The sequence below is a fragment of the Candidozyma haemuli genome, assembly GCF_002926055.2.
Source record: "Candidozyma haemuli strain B11899 chromosome Unknown A_2014730914, whole genome shotgun sequence".
NCBI lineage: Eukaryota > Fungi > Ascomycota > Pichiomycetes > Serinales > Metschnikowiaceae > Candidozyma > Candidozyma haemuli.
In genome coordinates, this window is record NW_020289906.1 from 634,579 (window position 1) to 656,408 (window position 21,830).

Here is a 21,830-nt window from a genome sequence, read left to right on the forward strand (position 1 = left end):
CGAGACGATGCGTCGATATATGATCAAATATTCCGGCCCTAAGTTTAGCCATGAACCCAGTTGGGGTTGTGAGGTGAAAAAACAGCTTCACACTCATGACGCTTCGAAATGCCAGTATTGTGGTAGAATTGCAACGGTGACTCAGTAACATAGCTCTGTTCATTGATTGTTGAGTTTCCTGAGGAGAATGTAGCATCTGTGGCCCAATTAACGATTTGATGATCTCATTCTTGGACGCGTTGGGCCATGTGCGTTCCTCGTATCCCAGCAAGTGTATCTTGCTTCTCCAAGTCTTTCTAATAACAGTGTCCATGTTAGTGAGCTTTACTGGCGATAGTCGTCCAGAACAATGCACAGGTTACACAGGTAAAAGTTAATAAGCATGGCACTTTGAGTTGCATAAGACTGGGAGTATTATCTCTTAGGCTGGAAGAAATGCGGAAAGACGGGGAAATTGGAGATTTGTCATCTTGGAAATGATACCAGTCTTGTAGTACAGCGTAGATGGTATGGACCTCGAGTCTGCATTATTATTGTAGACTATTCGGAAATCGGCCAACTGCTTTGTAATTAAGATAGATGTAAAGCAGATTTCTTAGGATGTATTTAAACTCTTGGTACCCTTTGGCCTTGGACTTTCCCGGTAAATGTCATAGTAGTCCTTGTATGTGGAAGTGCTAGACACCGATAAAGACATTGGAAACATCTATACTCTACCTTCTGTAATGATGGCTGGAGTAGTTGCATTGACTCAGTAATAACCAATCGATGTGTAGGCTGAGTTTGTGCAAATGTGTAGAAAAATGAGTTTTGCTTCTTTAATTTTCTATCACAATTAGATTGTTCGTCAAATTTGTGTCCATGTCCTCGACTTCTTAGAAGGGCGTTGCTTTGTCAACGTCTCTCCTTCTTGACCTTTAGGTTTAGGGTTAATGATGCATAGTCGATGATGCATAGTCGAAGGACTCCAACCGCTGAATGGTATAGGGCTCTTCCACCTGCAATGCAGAGATGACAGTTATAAAAGTTCTCGCCTCACAAGAGCTCCCGGGAAGTGAAAGATTCCTTACACAAAGACTGTTGTTCTATTGTGTTTTCCAAGATAGATGCCTTCCCTATTATCAGGGAACTTATCCCGTTTGCTCTTGTGTTTGTGGGTACCACTGAGTTATTGTGGTTCCTCTCTGTCTAATCTCTGTTATGTATGCATGGAGTTTGCCTTGAGCCTTACGTCTAGCGTGCTTTGTTTGAGACTTCCTGACTTTAAAAAAAGATTTGTAGTCTCGTAGATTCATATGTTGTTCTTGATGTCAGGGCCCATTGTTGTTTATTCCCAGCTAAGCACGCTAGTCTGTTTGGAACGTATTATTTAGTTGTTCTGCTGTAGTCATAAGTTTCCAGTCCGTCACTGATGAACACCTGAATTTCGTAAGCCTGAACTCTTCTCTGTAGTAGACAAACCGTATAGTCAATAGTCAATAGCTTATGTTTGATATGTTGTTCAGTGTTCAAGTTCTCAGCCACTGTTTGCTGAGGGTCCAACTGTTGGTCAACGAGCATGTTAGTAGACCATTGCTTTCCCAATCTATTCTTATCCGAGTATGGTCAATTGGGTTCATTAGTTATGATAGTCTTGATCTTCTTCGTTCTTCGGTAGAATGGTTCAATAGTCTGAGGACTCTTGCTTCCTTACGACGATTGTACACAGAAGACGTCATGGTAGTCTGAAGACCCTTCAAAGTTGATCAACTCTTGATGGCGCCGAAGCTAACTACCATCTTTATAAAGATGTTAGATGAAGGGTGCACGACTGTAGGTAAGAAAGACTATGTAACGGACATAGCTGGGTTTATAGTAAAGAGTGGTTCGTAGTGTATTGAGATAACTAGTTAAGGAAAGAAGGATGGGAGATGCCATCCTTATATAGTGAAGACATTGGATGGCAAGCAAGTAAGAGGGTCATCATCATAGCAACTATAGGAATCTGGGCAACAGGATATCATCATGCCTGCATATAGAGCATGTATTCCAACAAGAGTCCGAGATCACGTGTAGGTAAACACTGGGCGTCATATGGATACATGGGCTGAAAAGTTATCTAGATGGGTCTTTCTTTATTTTTTTTTTCTTAAAAAAACGTAATTTACAGCTTTATCTCGAGAAATTAGTAGCCGTTTACTGACCAGTCTTCTTCACTTGGGTGGCGGCCTCCAATACACCAGGCAAAGCGTCGCCGCCAATAGAGAAGAGAAGCTTGACACCTGCAGCGATAGATAAGATCAATCCCACGGTGGTCCACAACAAGAGATGAGCAGTGGCAGAAATGTCCTTCTTGCCACAGTCGAAACCACTCCAGTTGGTGGTCTTGCTCTTCTCCTTGTCGTAAGATGCCTTACAAGCACATTGCCAGCAATTCTTCTTGGTTTGTTTACAAGAGCCATGGGAAGAACAGTTGGAGGTGGCGCTGTTACAAGCTTCTTCATCCTTGAAGCAAGCACCGCCAGTAGCTCTCTTTTCGAATGTAGAGAACAACGATTCCAATTCAACACCACGCTTCTCCAATTCAGCCTGCTGGGTTTCGTGGAGAACGGCGTCAAGTCCAACAGCAACAATGATCACATCGAATTCCTTTTGCAATTCAATGAGAGCATCACCAAGGGCTTTCTTTGACAACTTGTATGTCTTTGAGTCGTAGCCAATCTTACGGCCAATGGAGAGAAGGGAAACTGACTTGGCGAACACAACAGTGCTTTCAACAGCCTCAGAAGCCTTCAAGTGGATCAAAGAAGCAAGGTCGTTGATGAAATGCTTGTCGTTGACGAGCTTCAAGCCAGACTCCTGAAGACCAAGGTCAAGAAGCTGTTGGTCACGCTTCTGATGGTCACCCTTTCCGGTGAAATGCTTCCAAGCAGTGACCATAGCATCGTCAAAATGACGGAAAGGCTCTTTAAGTTTCGAAACAACGTTCTTAGGACCCACGGCCTTGATCTCCTTGGTCAAGTGGGCAGCACCGAAGTCCTCGGAGCTCGAAGAGAGAATTGATGCAAATTTATGAAGAGAGTTGTCTGCAAACTCCTTGATGTGGCCCTTAACATTGAAGAGTGGGGACAATTCCTGGCTTTCAAAGAATTCGGCTGGGTGGTCGACTCCCTTCAATTCAATGAAAAGCTTTGGCTTGGAGGACTCAGATGGGGAATCCTGCTTGTGCAACTCGTTCAAAGTATCAATTTCAGCGTCATTAACGAAGAAGTAGTCGGAAAGACCGAGTTTGTCCGCCAAGTATAAACGACCTGCTGTGAACGAAGCGGTAATGGAATCGGCAGTGGACTTGTGGGAGAGCTCATAAACGGCAGCGGAAGCCGAGTCTCTGGCAGAAACAGGTGCCACGGCAGCGGCAAGTAACACCGAGCTCAATATGGAAGCTCTCATTATAAAGAATTGGTGATTTGCAACAGGGGACTGAATAGCAGGCAAGGTCTTGACAAGTTGATTATCGCAATTCGTGGAAGGTGGTGCAATGTGCAGGTTCTATGGATATTTCAAACGCTTGTATCTCAAGAACGGCGCGGATTTGGCTAATTTGGGGACCAGAAATAAACTCGTGAAACAATGGAGAATCGATTGGTGTAATAAAATTTGTATATTTGTAAGGTCCTGCCAAAATGACGAACAGGTCAAACCACAATCTAGAAGTACTGTAGATGATGCGGTGGCTCAATGGCAGAGCTTTTGATTCCAAATCAAAGGGTTGCAGGTTCGATTCCTGTCCGTGTCATACTTTTTGCCTCAGTTTTTGGTAAGAAGAGAAGTTAAAGAAAGATTGCCTTGCGTTTCAGATAGGGGTGAAAGACTAATTTCGATTATATTAATATCTCCAACATTTGTCAGTCATGGAAGTTATCATCATAAGCGCATAGGCGTATAGAGAAGAGGCCAACCAGCCCATGTTTACACATCCAAAGGCCTCTTTCGATGTCCAAACGCAGGCAGGTTGCCAAAGAAATACGTAAAGAAAAGAAAAGACAAAAATAAAGACTAATATTGATAAGGTGTCTTTTCCTTCCTTGTCTTCATCTAAAAAAAAAGATAGATATCGGTTGCGAAGCGAAGTGTCAGAAAATTTTCTAACCTCTTTTTTGCGGGTAATCCACCAGATCCTAACCTCCAGGGCAGGCAACGAAGCAGACCAGACAGATCCAGATCCAAACATCCAGTGGGGAAAGCAACAAAGGTAAGTAAAGAAAGAAGTGACAATGTAGAGGGGAAAAGGTAAAACAGGAGGAAGAAAAAGAAGAAGAAAACAAGCAGCAGAAGAATGCCATTGATGGAGAGGGGTGGATTCGTCGCGGTGACGTTTTCGGTCTTTTGTGAAAGGTATATGTTTTTTGGGGCAACTGGGGAAACTGCACTGTATTTATAGTGAGCAACAGAGGGTGCCTCTCTTTTGCAGCCGAGGTGGAACAGAAAGTGGGGAGAAGAAGTAGGGGAAGGGGAAAAGAAGAGGAAGATGATGTTTTGGCGTTTTGCTGTTTTGTTTGTTTGGAGGGGAGGGCGATCGGCGGTCAATGGGAGGCTAAAGGTGACCAAGCCATTGTCTAAGAGGAAGTGTAGAGATGAGAAGTTGGAGAGATGGGGCTGGTGAGGTATTGGGTTGGGTTAGGGATTTGACTCTTAGTTGGGCTTGGAGAGAGTGACTGGGAAAGGTAGGGAAGTTGGATTTTGGTGGATTGGTGGATTGGAGGATGGACTGGTTGTTGGGGACTGGCTGGTGACTGAGAAATGGGTAGTTAACTCAGTTGGTCTTTTTCTCTTTCTCTTTCTTTTTCTTCTATTTCCTACTCTTGTCTTCACCTTCATCTCATCAAACAAGCAAGGCCACCTCCATTGATCTGTTTGTTCGGCGTTCTGGGCATGGCATTGTGGTGCTGATCCACACTTCCAGAACACACCTTTTTCGCAGCCATTTCACAGCCGTGCCATGGTCCCAGCTATTCAACAAAAGAAGTCGAAAAAGGCTAAATCCCACTACATAGACCCCACGTGGATCTCCCTTGCTACGTAATTCTACGTCCCTGAATGTGTGGTTGCTCGGTGGAGTGGCTGGGGTGGACTATGCGTGGAACCTGCGCCACACGAGACGTCAAGAGACGTCAAGAGACATCCAATTGCTGTGGAAGGTGTCACAGCGAAGAATCTCCAACCCAAACGAAGCTTATTGGGTTTCTAGAAGTGCAAAGAAAAAGACAATACTGATGGTCTTTATGGGTACCGTTTGGGTGCAAAATGCGTAGATTGTAGTAGATCAAGCATCCACACAGCTAGGCCATTTCGGCGTTTGCAGCCATTTTAACTCGCTCCGTTCCACTTAAACGCATCTAAACTCCAAAATCCCTACTTCTCTACTTTTGGGCCAGCCGTCCCAACATGGGCATGCACATTTCACGTTAATGTGTCATACAGCACTGAAAAGTGTAAAGCAAGAACTGACTAGACAGTCAGTATGACCACACATCTCCACCAGCAAAGACATAAAAAGAGATCTTGTCATTTTGAAAAAGCATGAAGTGACCACCTGAGGACCCAAACTTGTTGCTTCTCTAATTCCATATCTTTTTGTCCCTGGCAGTTCCTGATAAGAGAGGTGCGGCCGTTGCACCGAAAATGACTCTTGCTGAAACAGACAAGGACGTTTGCTGTGGGCCTACGAAAAAATTCCCCAACGGAACGGAATAAACGCTTTTTTATTTCTCCCTCGTATACTCGTATAACCAAATTCTCTTAAACCTCTCTCACATTGTTGGGTCCCCTTTGCGCTGACCCGTATCGGCCTTGGTTGTCCGGAGCGACATCGGTCTTGACACCACCAGACTCGCTGGTGGCTCACCTTACATTCTGGAGGGAACCCGCGCGGTGAGTGCAGTACGCACCGATAAGGGATCACGGGAAATGTGCCTCTCTCTGTCTTTTTCTGTTTCCCTCTGAGGTCCATAAATACCACACCTTCTGCCGCCCCTTTTGCCAAAAAAGCATACCAACATTCCTTCACGATTTTTAAGGTTTTTTGACCACTTTGTTACCGTTATTTGTTTAGACTGGAAATATGGCGTTCAACCCGGCCTACGAAACTAGGCGCAGAGTATCAGTACGCCACACCGTGCCAGAAGAGACTGAGTCTGCTGTTCTTTCAGAGTCCCAGTCGCTGTGGGTGGTTTTTAACCCAGATAGAGTGGATAACGATGTGATACTGTTTTCTACGACCAACCCGCTTACCACTGAAGGGTCAGGTGAAGCTGTTTCTGATAACGAGAGCGAAGCAAGCCACGAGAGTGAAGAGACAGATAACGATGAGCTCATTGACGAAGTCCAGCCTTCACTTTCGTCTCGTATAGACCAGTGGCAGAATGCCACAGATGCCGCAGCGGTATCAGATAACATAGCATCTTGGGACTTGGATTCGGACTTGGTCACCAAGCTCTTGGACACGTCGATACTCCGGCGGGTGCCAGCGTACTATGGCGACACATATTTTGAAAACATGTCCAAGGCAGAGTATATGCGGTTCAAGAGAGCCAGCGCCATATTACGCAAGCTGCTTACCAAGAAAGGTGCTCCGGTTGATAAGGACTTGATCACGCGGTTGCTCCAGGTGCTACAGTGGCAGAACTTGCTCAGTACGCTGGGCACTTTGGTCAACGACTACATTATCAACACATTGGCGAGGACCCAGCCTTCGGTCGGTTTCCGTGATGTCGAGTATTCCGACACGGCCACCTCCAGCTCCATGGTGATGTGTGGCGGAGGCTCCTCGTGGAACGATATATAAACCGCAAGCCACCCGCCGGCGGGTGCAAGAGGAACAGATTTATGACTTCATAGGCTGAGCCTAGCAAAGGGCCCTAGGGCTTGCGGAAGATAAGCGCAATAGCAAGCTGCTACAACGGCTGGAGGGAAGCATTCTTCGGCGATACGGAGATGGTCCTCCCCCTGGACCAGCCGAGCCGCATACGTCTCTAACTCAACCCCCTTTCTTGCCAGTCCCCCTTACTCAAAGATACCGAAGCGTCTTTCCTTCATATCTTTGCTATACATATTTAAGCTTTAATTTAATTCACCACCACGGTCTGGCTCGCCAAATTAGGCGCGACATTAATCTCTTTTAGGCGTGTATTACCAGCCAGCGCGACTCACCAACTGGAAACCGTTAAAACAAACACCATCAACACTATAATACCAATTACCATGTTGAGATCCCAAGCTTCTTCCATTGCCCGTTCCTTCTCCACCTCGGCTGCTCGCTCCCACTTCGCCAAGATGCAATTGCTTGGTAACGTCGGCAGCATCAACACCAGAGAAACCAAGGATGGCGTTCCTTTCCTTACCTACTCGTTGGCTGTCAACAGATACAACCCTCAGGCTGAAAATGGCCAGGCTGACTGGTACAACTTGTCTGTGTTTGACGAGAAGCTGGTCAACTTTTTCCAGAACCACTTGAGAGCTGGTGCTAGTCTTTTCGTTGAGGCTGACGTGAGACAGAGAGAGATTGTCGACTCCAACGGTGAGGGCAAGATTGTTACTTCTTTGAGACAGACTTCTTTCCACGTTGTTCGTTTCCCTAAGAAGATCACCGAGGAGGAGGGCGAGAGTGCTTAAGGACACTGATGTCTGGCCTATATGAATATACCCACTAATTGATATACTGTAGAATAATACATTGATGGTTCTCTTTACGCTATCCATTGCCTATTCTCTCCTATAAACCCCCATTTACAACTTCTTGGCCAGGGCCAACTCGATTGCGTATCCAACAGTCAACTTGACGTGTTCTTTGATATGGTCAAAGTCCAAACGATCCATGGTATCCAAAGTCAGATGGATCTGCTTGGCGGTGTACTTGAACTCACTTTCAATCAAGAAACTGGCTGGATAGCCGTTCTCCAAAGCGGAGGCATGGTCTGAGCATGCGTAGCCACATTCAGTCTCATGGAAAGGAATGGCACAGTATTCCTTCACGATCAACTTGATGAAATCGTTAAGGTCAACTGATGTGTAGTCTGAAATCAACCCAAAGTGTGGCTCGACACCAGCATCAGTCGTACCAGCAGTGTAACCAGTCATATCCTGCTGAAGCATACCCACGACGGTGGCGTTCTCAGCAGAGTACTGGGAAAAGACGTCAATGGAGCCAAGCAATCCTCCCTCTTCAGCAGAATAGTAGTGGAACTCCAAAGTGTTGTAAGGAGTGAAATCACCGGCGGCAATTGCCTTACTTACCAAACGAAGAGCTTCGAGAGTAGTCACAGTTCCAGATCCATCGTCATCGGCACCTGGAGCTCTAAGCAAAGTAGGGAAAAGAAGGTTAATGGAATCCTGGTGGGCTCCAACCACAACCTTATCTTCGACCTGGCCCTTAATAGAAACCGCAATAGAGTACTGGTCCCAGCCGTTGTGCTTGAACTTTCTGATACTCACAGCATCTTCTGGAAGCACCTTAATGATACCTTGAATGGTTTCATGCAACCAGTTAGCACTCTCTAACCCAGTGTCTGACTTATAGTAACGAGTGTAGAAAGACGAGAACTTAGCCAAGTGGGCCTTGACGTCCTCAATATCAATCTTCTTCAAAAGCGGATCCACAATGGACTTTTGGGTGGCTTCAGTAGGGTAGTTGTACTTAGGGATAGGTCTCTTAAGCGACTCAAAGTTCTTTCCAAGCCACGAAAAAAGACCACCGCCACGTCCAGTCTGGGCAACCATCCCCTTGTTCACAGCCTCCTGAACAGGCAAACTGTCAGTAACATCAATAAACCGCTTTCCTTCTCTTCTGAGTCTAAGCTTATCAGCTTCAGAAGCAGCAATGTACGAGTCCTCGGCCACCTTCAAAATTCTGTCTGGCACGGACGAGTGGAAGAGGTTATCATACACATTGAAGCTTATGGCGTTGGCAGCCGCAAACGTAGCAACGAAAGTAGTGAGTTTCATGGAAGAAGTGGTAGTATGTGTGGGGATATAGTGAGGCAAGAATAGTGCGAGATAAGGTGGACCAGAGTCAGTGGGGAGACCCTGAAACAAGTTGGGGGATGGGGTTTTGTTGGTGGAAATAAAGGTTGGAGGGTGTTAAGGGGGTGGAATTGGGGAGGATTTGATGGTTTTTATTGGGATTTATGGTGGTCTGGTGGAAATAGCTGGCCCTTGTGGGTTCACAGAGAGTATTGGATTTCGCAGCCAATAGTAAGTGGAGGGATGAGAATAGGAGGGAGAGTAATGAGTAGTACAAAGAAGATGGAACTATGGAATTTGGTATGTGTTTTGGTGAAATGAAGGGATACAAGGATGCTTTTGAAAATCAGGTTTTAGCTGGATTTCAATGGAACTGTTTGGGTATCTCTCATTAGCTGCTAGTATGGAAGGCTGGCTATGGACTGGCAGTGGATGTCAATTCCAAAAAAAGTCAAACCGAGGTATATAACTAGGCTATTCAAAACCTCAAGAAAGCCACAAGTCCTCTCTTAAATACATATATATATTCCTTAAACTGAGTGCTTTCCACTGCCCATAGTTAGACCTACCAGTACCAGTTTTCGCAACCATTGCGATTGACCAATGTCCACCAATTCTGCCCCAGAAGCCTCCTAAAACCCAAAAAAAAAGCTATATCTACAATCCTCCACCCTTCAGTAACCACATAAAGCACTCTTTCTCCCCAAACTATCTCGGCCCACCAGGTTTATTGGTACCCTCTGGAGCTCTGGTCGTGCGCACTGCACAGAGCCCTAGTGCCAGTGATTTTTTTCTAACTAGATCCAAATAAACATCTCTCATCGAAAGCACTCCAAAGACGTCCAATCCCGGCTAACTTCTTTCACCAATGAGTCTTTTGGCCTCTGTGCTTCCGGGAAAACCATTCTCTCAGAATGGAAACGCTGCCAATGGCGGCCAATCAGGTCCTGGCCAGGCAAACTCAAAGTACATTACGCCTACCATTAAGCCAGCTGACGATTCTGTGGGCACGCTTCAGTTTCAGCAAAACCAAACGGGTTCCAATGCTAACGGTGATTCTCGTTCGGTCATGTCCCAGAGATTTTTGCTTCCTCAGGCTCTCGAGACTGCTGGTGAAGTGAGCTATAAGATCAGTGTACCTAACTTTGAAAACCTACCGCCTTTGAGACTCGGTTCCAAGTTTATCACTGACTTGATCAGAATCGACTCAATGACTCCTGGCGATTTGTACGGAGAACCATACTTGAATAAGGGCAACAACAATAACTTGGATAACTACTTTTTCGATAAAGAAAACGGCTTGGGCCATTTCTCCCGTTTTGAAAAGGTCTCCCAACTAGACCTCCCTGATAAATTCTTTGAAGAGACCAACTTGACCGAGTGTCTGATGAATATGGGCCTTATGCCTGAAATTAATAGATCCTGGATCGCCGTGGACAACAAGTTGGTGTTCTGGAACTATAAGTTGCCTCAATCGTCATTCAACAAGTCTTCCCAGTTTCTCACCATAGACCAGATTCGTCATTCGATTTTGACGGTTAAACTTGTTAAGCCTAAGCCTGGCGTGTTTGTGGCTGACGTTAACCACTTGCTTTTGATAGCAACGACCATGGACATCCATATCTACGTGGTCAAGTACGACCAGCTGCTTAATAACTTGGAAGTATTTAATCCTAACCTTTCAGTTAATGTCCAGGGTCTCATGATTAACAAGTTTGCATTCAATGAACTCACGCACGAGGTCTACTTTTCTGGTGAGAGTGATGGAGTTAATGTGTGGAAGTTGGAATACCATTCGAACGCATCTTTCATCAAGAACAGATGTGATAAAGTCTGCCTCACCAAGAGCGGCTTATCATCTGTCCTCCCGATTGGCAAAATGAGAGGCTTCGACCTATTTAATTCTGAGCATACCGACATACATCACAAGGCTGGTGCCCAGGACAATAGCAAGGCCAACCAAATCCCTGAAAGCATCGTGGAAATCTCCGTTGATGGTGACAGAAATGTATTATACACTCTTTCGAACAAATCCATTATCAGGATCTACAAGTTGGCTCCTAACCAGAAAGAGTTCTCCCAGCACAACCAGTTTACTCCAAACGAGTTCTTCAGAGCTGTTTCCACCATGTACACTAATCACGCAAACATCAAGTCGTTCCTGAAGTTCAGAATTGTCAGCATACAACCCGTCTCGCCAAAAGAATCCAATAATATTTCTCTTATTGCCACGACGAATTTTGGTTTCAGAATTCTTTTACGCCTTGGATCTTTGGGTTCTTATTCGTCATTCATGTCTAACGCATCGAGGTTCGCTTCTTCCATCAGATTGAATTTGGTCACAGTGAAGTTCCCACCATCAGACGAGGTTACCAAAATGAACCCTGAGCTAGACCATATCACCAGAATTCAGCTGTATGTTGCTACTATGGTCAAAAATCAACAAAACTCCGAGCTCTTAAAGAATACAAAATTCTCCAAAATAATAAGTCCAGGTGTCTTCTTGGCTGTTAAGAAAACTAAGGGCTCAGACAAGTTGTTCGTTAGTTCCACAAACTATGGCTACCTCAAACGTAACAACAAACTTGTTGAAGATGCCGAATTCGTCAAGGTTGCTGCTCAAGTTGAGACTAAGGACGGCTCTCCAATCTACATCCATGATATTGTTCAATTGACACCATCGATGAATGCGACCGATACACCAAATGGCTATGCAAATGTCCTTGCATCGCAGTATAGCAAGAAACCGCTCAAGTTCGCTGTATTGACTAACTACGGTATTCTTGTTTACCAGTTCAAGACATCGGACCAAATCATAAGTTCATTGAAGGACGAGGTACTCGAGAACTTTATTGAGGAAAATGGATACGAGGAAACGTGCTCCACATTGCTTTACTTGTCATGTTCCCAGGGATACTTTAGTGGAAAGGACTTGTTCCACAAGACAGCATCCATGTTGTTCTCGCACGCTGGTAACAATGCTAGGCTTTCTGAAAATGCATCAACCGTTTCTTCTGGTCCATCCCATTTGCCACTTCAGCCATCTGATTCGAAGCGTATGGTGGAACAAGTTGTGTTGAGTGATCGCTTTTATGGTACTTGTCTCTTGATCTCTAGACTTTTCAGAGATTTTTGGAACAAGAAGGTCTTCACGCCTCTTCCGCATATCAAGATGCTTAATGATGGTTCGGTGGAAGTGCTGTCCTTGAAGGAGGGCAACCTTATCGTGAAGGGTCTTTCTATGACTAAGGACCAGGTGGAGTTCTTTATTGGCTCAGTCTTCGTCTTGTTGGAGTTCTTCAATGATAATCTGAATGACATTCCTGGTCTTAATGCCCCAAGCTACAGCTCTGATCCTACGAAGTTGGAAAACGAAGTTTGCATGAGAGCAGAACATATTGCATTTACGTCGATTGTCAGATGTTTGAACTCAATGAAGGAGGCATTATCCTTCCTTATGGTTCTCATCGAGGAAACTCAGAGCGACCAGAAGAACTTCAACGACATTTTCCAGTTCTTGTCTCTTACTAACCAGGTTAATTTCTTGAGATTGACTTTCAGGGACTTGTTGCTTCCAACTCAAGAGGTGAAGGGCCTTATCAAGGATCTTTTGTCATCCATCATCAACAAGAACATACTCAAGGGCGGCTCGATTGATTCGATTGCTTCGTCTCTTCAGGGTAGATGTGCTTCGTTCTGTTCAAGTGATGATGTCTACATCTTTAAGGCTATCGAAAACTTGACGAAAGCAAAGAACATTGGAAACCGAGACAGTGAGTTGAAGGTGAAATGTTTGAACAACGCTATTAGCTTATTTGAACAGGCTGTTGACTCTCTCACGTTGGAGAACATCGAGAACGCACTTAACATTATGCTTACGTTGGAGTTCTACACTGGAGCTGTCCAGTTCGTATTGAAGCTTGCAAAGAAATGCTACACCGTTTCTAATGCTCAATCATCTGCCTTGATAACTAATGGTGACAACAAGGTTGATAGTTTCAAGAACCAGCTTGAAATAAACAATAAGAAACGGATGCAGCTTTACGACCTCGTTTTCAAGATCTTGACCCGCCTTGACGTCAATGCTTTGAAGATCGAGGAATCCAAGAACCAGCTTATGATGAGAGAGTTCATGGATGTCAGAGACGCCACTTATGAGACATGTTTTGCATCTACTGACCAAAAGTTCCACTACGAGTTCTACCAGTGGTTTATCAACCAGGGCTACAAGCAGAGACTTTTGGATGTGGAAACCCCATACATCTTGCCGTTCTTGGAAGAAGTTTCGCAAAAGGACCTTGAATTGACACAGCTTCTCTGGCTCTACCATGCTAGAAGAGAGAACTACTTTGCGGCTGCTAGAATCTTATACTCATTGGCGATCTCTGATTTCTCCATTCCACTTAACCAGAGAATTGAGTTTCTTTCCAGAGCCAATGGGTTCTGCAATTGTACTTGCCCACCAAACTTGAGACAAGAGATGATCCATCTTTCCAACTTGGTTCATGAACTTTTTGACGTTGCAAACGTCCAACTCAACCTTTTGACTATCATCCAGAGTGACAAGAGAATCAACGCAGAGAACAAGAAGCTTGCTTCGGATGCTTTAAACAATAAGATTCAGAGTGCCAGTGAATTGTTCAACGAATACGCTGACCCATTGGGATACTACGAAATTTGCTTTGCAATCTTCAAGGTTTCTGACTACAAGAATCCAGACGAAATCTTTAAGAGATGGGAATTCTTTTTCGAGAAGATCTTCCATACTTTCATGACTGAAAAGAGCAATAACGTCCCACTCTACCAGATGATCAGCGATAAGATTGTGCCTGTTGGTTTGAGTTTGGCTCCTAACGACCTCGTTTTCCCCGTTGACCGGTTGATCAAGATGGTTTGCAAGTATATCCAAAACGCAATCGAGGAAGATGCTTCCACGCAAACGCCTCCTCGCGGTGCTGTGATCGAGATGTTCTTTAAAGCTCAGATTCCTTATGAAAAGTTGTACATCTCGGTGAAGTCACTCATTGAACACAACTCATACGAAGTCTACAGCGGATTCACGCAATACCTCAAGACGTCTGAGATGGTCTACTTGATTCGCAAGTGGTACAACAACGACAAGAAGCTCAAGGACGCTGTTGACGGCGAGCAGATTGCCAGCTTGACGGAGTATCTGGTGGAGAATGATCCTATTGACAAGTGGGTCAGGTTACACAAGACCTTCATCTAGGGGATTTTGGTAAGTCATTAGCATTAATATAGAAGTAAAGCATCACGCCACATCGTAGTACTTCCGTTTCTGGGCGTCGAACTTTTCGTTCTTGAAGGAGTGGTCTGAAGGACGTAAGATGTTAGAGCTCGTAGGTTCAGGCATTCTTTCGTTTGCAAGAGGACCCAAGTAAGGAAGAAGACCATCCACAATCAACGCAATTGCGTTAGGTTCCGCTCCACGAGGCATAATAACGTCAGCCTGCTCTTTAGTAGGGAAAATGTAATCATTCATTTCCTGCTTTGCACCGTGCAAGTAGGCATTGATGATATTTTCCAACTGTGCCTTCTTGACCTCGCCAAGCACGTCTCTTCGTATCCAGCGAATAAGTCTAGCATCAGCATCACCACTAATAAATACCTTGATCTGAGAAAGGTCCCTAATGGCCTTTTCATACAAAGCATAGAGACCATGGACAATGATCACCTTAGTTAGACTCGACAGCGCAGCCGTAGCTTCCTCTATATGACGCTGTAGAGCAGCAAAATCAAACCTGGACGGTTTAAGCAGCTCCACGGCTCGATTGGCAGTCACAGTTATAGCCGAATTCTTATCGTGGTCCTGTCCCACCGAAAGGCTCTTCTGATTGCAATAATCATCCATATCTATCACCTCCACCTCCAAAGGCGAAGAAACAACCTTCCCAAGATCCTCTTTAATCCACCGAGCAGTAGTACGTTTTCCAGCAGCATGGCCTCCTCCAATGAGTACCACTACAGCGTTGGAGTTCATTGTATAGAGTGGTTAGTTGGTGGAGCAGTGAGGCATAGAGGTGCGATGGCATCGCGAGATATGGTGATGGAGAAGCATACTTGATCTTCTACAGAGTATACGAGAAAAAATGGATTTCGATAGGGCTGCAGACGATGAGCTTGAGTTTTCGGTAAAGTCGTCGAAGAATATCAAAGTACATAGTACTTTTGAGGGCATGAAGCTTAAGCCTGATCTACTTAAGGGCATATACTCATATGGCTTTGAGGCTCCATCTGCTATCCAGAGCAGAGCTATTATGCAAATTATATCTGGAAAAGATACCATTGCCCAGGCCCAGTCGGGTACTGGTAAGACGGCCACGTTTTCTATTGGCATGTTACAGGCGATCGAGCCGAAGATGAGACAGACCCAGGCGCTTGTGCTTTCTCCCACTAGAGAGTTGGCTACACAGATCAATAATGTTATTATGAACTTGGGCAATTATATGAATATCCATACTCATGCTTGCACTGGTGGTAAGCAGGTTGGCGAGGATACTAAGAAACTTGGCCAGGGCCAGCATATTGTGAGTGGTACGCCAGGACGTGTGCTTGATGTGATCAAAAGAAGACATTTGCAGACCAGAAGTGTTAAGATGCTTATTCTAGATGAAGCTGATGAGCTTATGACCAAGGGATTTAAAGAACAGATTTATGAGATTTACAGGCAACTACCGCTGACGGTACAAGTTGTGGTTGTCAGTGCTACGCTTACGAAAGAGGTTCTCGAGATGACATCGAAGTTTACCACTGATCCAGTTAGAATTCTTGTGAAAAGGGAGGATGTCACTCTTGAAGGTATCAAGCAATACTACATTCAGTGTGAGAAGGAAGAGTGGAAGTTTGACACTCTATGTGATCTCTACGACAACTTGACCATCACACAAGCAGTTATTTTCTGCAACACAAAGATGAAGGTGACATGGCTAGCAGAACAGCTTCGAAAGGCCAACTTTGCCGTGGTGGCCATGCATGGAGACATGAAACAAGACGAACGAGACCTGATCATGAACGATTTCCGTTCGGGAAACTCCCGTGTGCTTATATCCACCGATGTGTGGGCCCGTGGTATTGACGTCCAGCAAGTTTCGTTGGTGATCAACTACGATTTACCCTTGGATAAGGAGAACTACGTCCACAGAATTGGTCGTTCTGGCCGTTTTGGTAGAAAAGGTAAAGCCATCAATTTGTTGACCAAGGAGGATAGAGACGAGTTTAAGGATTTGCAGAGGTACTACAAGATCAAGATCCGTGAGATGCCCATGGACTTTGGCGGTTAAAGAGAGCGAAGGTGATGGTAATTGAGATAGAGCTTCCTTAGCTTCTTCGTTACTGGAGACTTCTGGCTGCATGAATGGCTGCGAAATTGCTAGACATCGAAGTCACATTGCACCAACCATAGACACTATTATAGACAGCCAAAGGCTGATTTGGAGAAAATCTAAGGCTCAAAATAAGTAATATAAACTTTCCAGTAATTTTTTCATTTCAAATGTACACTGTCCACTTGAACATGTTCATGTAGGCACGATCCCACGGATCTCATCTCATGCGATGCTTCCAGTGAACTATACTAAGCTATACCCACAACACCAACAAATAAACCAAAAAAAAAATAAAAAAAAGCCAAATACAACCAACACCAACCAGCCAATCACATTACTCGAAATCACCAAATCACCAAACCAGCACCACCAAACCCTCCCCATCTTCGTACCTCTTCTCTCGCTTCCTCAGGCCAGCTCTGCACACGAGGGCATCGCACTACAAATCGCGATACCGGTACATCATAATTTTTTTCCAGTCTACAATCCCATCTTCTCCAAGTATGGACACTCAATACCTCGCTGCCTTGGAGGAAACGCTCCAGCAGACGTTTGCGCCGGCTACTGTGAAGCTGGCGACCGCCAGATTGTCGAAGGACTTTTACCTGAACCCATTGGCGTTGCCTTCTCTCTTTCACATTTTGCAGAATGCTAGCCAGGATCAGATCAAGCAGTTGGCAGCTGTGGAGGCCCGTAAGCTTGTGCCCACCAAGTGGGAGGCTGTGGATGCTTCGTTGAAGCCACAGATCAAGAATGCTCTTTTGCAGAACACTTTCACCCAGCAGAACAAGTTGATCAGACACTCTTCTGCTAGAGTTGTTGCTGCTATTGGAGAGATCGAGTTGGAGAACAACTCGTGGCCTGACTTGTTGCCTACTTTGGTGAACGCTGTCAACGAGAACGACGCCCAGACCAAGGATATGGCCGTGTACACTTTGTTCACCTTGTTGGAGACCCAGATTCCTTCTCTTGGTCCTCACCTGGACGACTTTGTCACTCTTTTCGCCAACTTGTTGCAACAGCAGGGCTCTAGAGATATTAGAGTGAACGCTACCATGTCCTTGGAGGTGCTTTCCCAGTACATCGAGGAAGAGGTCGACATGAACCCTGCCACCGCCAACAAGTTCAAGAACTCTATTCCAGGAATGGTGCAGGTGCTTAAGGAAACCATCGAGGCTGACGACGCCGAACAGACCAAGTCTGTGTTTAACGTGTTCAACTCGTTGATTTTCTTGGACAACAAGTTGTTGGGCGATCAGATTGTCGGTTTGATCCAGTTTGTCGTTGAGATCGCTACCAACCAGTCCTTGGACGAGGACATTAGATGTATGGCCATGCAATTCTTGATTTCCGTTGTTTCCATGAGAAAGTCTAAGATTGTTTCCAACAACTTGGGTCCTTCCCTTACTCTTGTCGCTCTTAAGATCGCTTCTGAGGAGGTTGACGCTGACGATGAGTTGAACAACGAGGATGAGGAGAACGAGAATGAAGAAAACGTTCCTTCCACTTTGGCTTTGCGTTTGATGGCCATCTTGTCTGGTGAGTTGCCTCCTTCCCAGGTTATCAACCCATTCTTCGAGAACTTGGAGGCCCAGGTCTCCTCGAAGGACCAGTTCGCCAGAAGAGCTGCCCTTTTGTGTATTGGTGTTGCTTCCTCTGGTGCTCCAGACTTCTTGGGCACTCAGGTCAACAAGCTTGTTCCTATTATTATTAGAGGTTTGCAGGACCCAGAGATCATCGTTAGGGTCGCTGCCACCAGAGCTTTGGCTCAGTTGTCCTCTGAATTGCAAGACAACATTGCTGACTACCACAAGGAGTTCTTGCCTCTCCTCGTTGAGATCATCAACAACGCTGCTCACGTCATGACCTACAAGCACGCTTGTTACGCTTTGGACGGTGTCATTGAGTTCATGGGCCACGATGCTATTGCTGAGTACGTCTCGCCTTTGATGGAGAAGTTCTTTGCTATGTTGCAGCAGGCCAACTCTTCTTCTTTGAAGTCTGCCATTGTCTCTGCCATTGGTTCTACCGCCTTTGCTTCCGGTAAGGGTTTCACCCCATACTTCCACCAGTCTGTTAGAGCTTTGGAGCCATTCATCCAGAATGCTGGTGAAACCGAGGGTATGTCTGAAGAGGACATCGAGTTGAGAGCTCTTACCTTCGAGAACATCTCTACCATGGCCAGAGCTGTTGGTTCCGAGTCTTTCTCTACCTACGCCAAGCCATTGGTTGAGGCTGCCTATGTTGCTATCAACTCTGAGCATGCTAGAATCAGAGAGTCTGGTTTCGCTTTCATCTCCAACATGGCTAAGGTCTACGGTCCAGCTTTCGCTGACTTCTTGGACAACATTGTTCCTCAAATCTTGAAGTGCTTGAACCAGGAAGAGTTCTCCTTCAACCTTGACGAAGAGGATGCTGAGGGTCTTCTTGAAGAAGACGAGGAGAACCTTGGTGACAAGTTTAAGGTCAACACTGGTATCACCATCGAAAAGGAGATTGCCTCTGTTGCTCTTGCTGAATTGGCCATGGGTACTGGTAGTGCTTTCGGTAAGTACGTCCCAGATGCCATTGCTACCTTGTCTGAACAGATTGAGGTTTCCTACGGTATGAGAGAGGCTGCCATGAACGCTCTTTGGAAGATCGTCCGTGCTATGTTTAAGGCCACCTACGGCGAAAACTACAAGCCACCAATTGGTATCCCTCAACAACCATACGTTGACGGTCCAATCTTGGAGTTGATCAAGCTGGCTAGAGAACTTACTGTTAGCAACTTGGAGTCTGAGTTCGAGATCACCTTGGCTGGTTGCGACTTAGACAACATCTGTGAAGCTCTTAACCAGTTCGGTGCTATCGCTGTCACCAGTGGTCCATCTGACACTGGTTCTTTGGAGAAGTTGTGTGCTTCTTTGATGGACCTCTTGAAGAAGGAGCACCCATCTCAGATTGACGACGAGGAGCCAGTTGAGGAAGGTGAAGATGCTTCTGAGACCGAGGCTTTGATGTACGAATCTGCTTTGGAAGTGTTGATCGTCCTCTCCATGAAGTTGGGTCCTGACTTTGTCAAGGTCTTTGAAACCTTCAAGGGTCTTATCCTTTCTAATGTTACTTCCAAGTCCAAGGGTAAGAGAGTCAGCTCCATCGGTGCTTTGGCTGAAATCTCTGTTGGTTTGAAGGATGCCAACCCATATGCCCAAGAGTTGATGCAGGTGTTCAGCGACAGATTATCTAACGACAAGTCCTTGGAGGTCAAGGGTAACGCTGCCTACGGTGTTGGTGTTATCATTGAATTGTGCCAGGTTGACTTCTCTGCTCAGTACCAGCAAATCTTGCAGATGATGTTCCACTTGTTGAGCAGATCCGACAAGGAGGCCCAGGTTGACGACCAGGAGACCAAGGACGTTGTCAACAGAGCCAACGCCAACGCTTGTGGCTGTGTTGCCAGAATGGCCTTGAAGAACCAGGCTGCCATTCCTCTTGAGCACGTCTTGCCAGCTCTTCTCAGCCACTTGCCATTGCAGTCTGCTCCAGAGGAGAACGTTCCAATCTTGACCTGGATCATCAGTTTGTACGAGAGCGGTAACGAGATGATTGCCAGCCAGTCCGAGAGAGTGATCCAGGTTTTCGCCGAGATCTTCCAGAAGGAGGCCGAGAGACTTAAGTTGATCGAAGAATCTACTTTGGGCAGAGAGGAGTACCTTGACAGAATGAAGCAGTTCCAGACCGAGGAGATCAAGCGCAAGGTTGTTGATTTGTTGAAGTTCTTGAACCAGAAGTACGCTTCAGTGATTGCATCCCACGAGATCTTGAAGTCTGTCATTGCATAATTTATGAAAAAGAAAAGCCAAAAAAATTTCTAGGGGGTCTATACGATATATTATATTATTCAGAAGTAAGTTGCATAAAGCGTAGTTGGTAATTTTTCTTGGATCGTACTTTGCCTTGTTTGAAGATGTCCATTGAAGTCCCCTTTCGTCTGGCCGTTCCTGACCAAACCACTACGGAATTTCACCTCCATCTTTCCTTAGCCTCTAACCAGTCTGCATTTACTAGATATTTTTTCACTTCGTACTTATGGGCGTGGTTACCTTATTAGGCCCTCAATGGCACTTCTCATACACCCAGTGAAGATTTACGCCAAAGAGTCAGGAACACTTCTGCCGAACTAATGCAATGCAAGTAATATAAATACGTAACGAATTCAGCCTTGAGAGGCTTTTTAAGATACCCCCAATAAGTCAAAATAATCATGTCTCTCAACGCTGAAGGTCTGTCGATAGCTGCTTTTTCATTCATAGCGTTTGTGCTCTTGATCCCACCGTTCTTCTATCACCACAAACAAAGAAACATTCCAGCGTGCAGTTTGATATTTTGGCTTTGCTACGAAAACCTTGTTGCTTTTATAAACGCTCTTATTTGGAGTGGTGATAATTTCGATACGGTTACTACTGCTCCAGGCTACTGCGATGTCACGGTGAGACTTACCAGTGGAGCCTCTTCTGGAAAGTTGGCTTGTATTGCTACGGTGATGTTCAATTTGTTTATGATCATCAGAGCTGAAAACCATAGGTTCTTGGATGCCAAGTCGAAAAGACGCTTGTTCACGAATATTGCCATGTGCTGGGCCACACCAATCTTTGTCATGAGCACTTCTATCATAGTACAGGCTACTAGATATGTTATTTTCAGGTACCGTGGATGTCTTGCTGCTTATGCTTATTCGTACTTGACGCTTATTTTGGTGCAAATCTGGAACCTTGTGTGGTCTGTGGTGGCTCTTGTGTTTGCCTTGTTGACCTTGGTTACCTACCTTAAGAAGCGCAGAGACATTAAGGATATCTTGAGATGCACAGGCTCGGGTCTTAACCAAAGACGGTTTGCTCGGTTGGTGATTTTCAGCTTGCTTATTATCTTTGTGTTGGTGCCTTTTGCTATCTACAACTTTGTCAATGCTGCTGATACCTTTGGCGTGCTGACGTTCAGCTTGTCGGATATTCATAACGAATATTGGGGTACGATTTATGCTTTTGACTATGGAACGTCACAGCTTGCTTCGCCAATTATCAATATCTGTCTTGCCTTCTGTACGTTCCTTCTTTTTGGTTTGGGTACTGATGCTCTTGCCATGTACCGTCGTTTCCTTGTGTTTATTGGATTCAAGAGGTTCTCTAAATCACTTAACAGAGACGAGCCTGTCATTTCCACTGAGTACACCGAGAGTAAGCAGCTTACCAGGGAGACTGTCCAGACTGAAGCTACCTTGGCCACTATGCACGAGTTGGAGGACTACAAAGAGCTTGTATTTGGCGAGCCTGAAAGGCCACTCAACCTGCCAGATACCTTGGTAAAAGATAGTAGTATTGGTGTTACGTATGCGTTGAAGCCATCCGAAAGTCTGTCAACAGACATCGAAGACCAGATTAGTGGAGACACAGATATAAACTTTGAGTTCCATGTTGTGCCCAAATAGATAAATAGCCACTAATTGAT

At 45.3% G+C, this 21,830-nt stretch overlaps 9 protein-coding genes and 1 non-coding gene across 10 annotated transcripts; 7 read left to right on the forward strand and 3 right to left on the reverse strand. All coding sequences in view use genetic code 12, as the record gives it.

Annotated features, from left to right (window-relative positions):
* Window positions 1-1,365: 1,365 nt before the first annotated feature.
* On the reverse strand, window positions 1,366-3,429 carry CXQ85_000278 (uncharacterized protein; the record flags this gene model as incomplete). Its single annotated transcript, XM_025484031.1, has 2 exons — window positions 1,366-1,585; window positions 2,180-3,429. The coding sequence occupies 2 exons, from the start codon at window positions 3,427-3,429 to the stop codon at window positions 1,366-1,368; spliced, it is 1,470 nt and encodes a 489-aa protein (XP_025342246.1).
* A 274-nt stretch (window positions 3,430-3,703) lies between these two features.
* On the forward strand, window positions 3,704-3,775 carry CXQ85_000279. The gene has a single exon. It is a non-coding gene; the product is annotated as a tRNA-Trp (tRNA).
* A 2,325-nt stretch (window positions 3,776-6,100) lies between these two features.
* CXQ85_000280 (uncharacterized protein) lies at window positions 6,101-6,823 on the forward strand (the record flags this gene model as incomplete). Its single annotated transcript, XM_025484032.1, has 1 exon — window positions 6,101-6,823. The coding sequence occupies one exon, from the start codon at window positions 6,101-6,103 to the stop codon at window positions 6,821-6,823; it is 723 nt and encodes a 240-aa protein (XP_025342247.1).
* A 416-nt stretch (window positions 6,824-7,239) lies between these two features.
* On the forward strand, window positions 7,240-7,650 carry RIM1 (Rim1p; the record flags this gene model as incomplete). The annotated part of the gene is made up of 1 exon (XM_025484033.1): window positions 7,240-7,650. One exon carries the CDS (start codon window positions 7,240-7,242, stop codon window positions 7,648-7,650), a length of 411 nt encoding a protein of 136 aa, XP_025342248.1.
* Window positions 7,651-7,764: 114 nt separating this feature from the next.
* On the reverse strand, window positions 7,765-8,979 carry CXQ85_000282 (putative aminopeptidase; the record flags this gene model as incomplete). Its single annotated transcript, XM_025484034.1, has 1 exon — window positions 7,765-8,979. One exon carries the CDS (start codon window positions 8,977-8,979, stop codon window positions 7,765-7,767), a length of 1,215 nt encoding a protein of 404 aa, XP_025342249.1.
* Window positions 8,980-9,865: 886 nt separating this feature from the next.
* On the forward strand, window positions 9,866-14,227 carry CXQ85_000283 (uncharacterized protein; the record flags this gene model as incomplete). The annotated part of the gene is made up of 1 exon (XM_025484035.1): window positions 9,866-14,227. The coding sequence occupies one exon, from the start codon at window positions 9,866-9,868 to the stop codon at window positions 14,225-14,227; it is 4,362 nt and encodes a 1,453-aa protein (XP_025342250.1).
* Window positions 14,228-14,269: 42 nt separating this feature from the next.
* On the reverse strand, window positions 14,270-14,998 carry CXQ85_000284 (putative uridine kinase; the record flags this gene model as incomplete). The annotated part of the gene is made up of 1 exon (XM_025484036.1): window positions 14,270-14,998. The coding sequence occupies one exon, from the start codon at window positions 14,996-14,998 to the stop codon at window positions 14,270-14,272; it is 729 nt and encodes a 242-aa protein (XP_025342251.1).
* A 109-nt stretch (window positions 14,999-15,107) lies between these two features.
* Window positions 15,108-16,298, forward strand: FAL1 (ATP-dependent RNA helicase; the record flags this gene model as incomplete). The annotated part of the gene is made up of 1 exon (XM_025484037.1): window positions 15,108-16,298. One exon carries the CDS (start codon window positions 15,108-15,110, stop codon window positions 16,296-16,298), a length of 1,191 nt encoding a protein of 396 aa, XP_025342252.1.
* A 548-nt stretch (window positions 16,299-16,846) lies between these two features.
* Window positions 16,847-20,167, forward strand: CXQ85_000286 (uncharacterized protein; the record flags this gene model as incomplete). Its single annotated transcript, XM_025484038.1, has 1 exon — window positions 16,847-20,167. One exon carries the CDS (start codon window positions 16,847-16,849, stop codon window positions 20,165-20,167), a length of 3,321 nt encoding a protein of 1,106 aa, XP_025342253.1.
* A 422-nt stretch (window positions 20,168-20,589) lies between these two features.
* On the forward strand, window positions 20,590-21,810 carry STE3 (Ste3p; the record flags this gene model as incomplete). Its single annotated transcript, XM_025484039.1, has 1 exon — window positions 20,590-21,810. One exon carries the CDS (start codon window positions 20,590-20,592, stop codon window positions 21,808-21,810), a length of 1,221 nt encoding a protein of 406 aa, XP_025342254.1.
* Window positions 21,811-21,830: the final 20 nt, after the last annotated feature.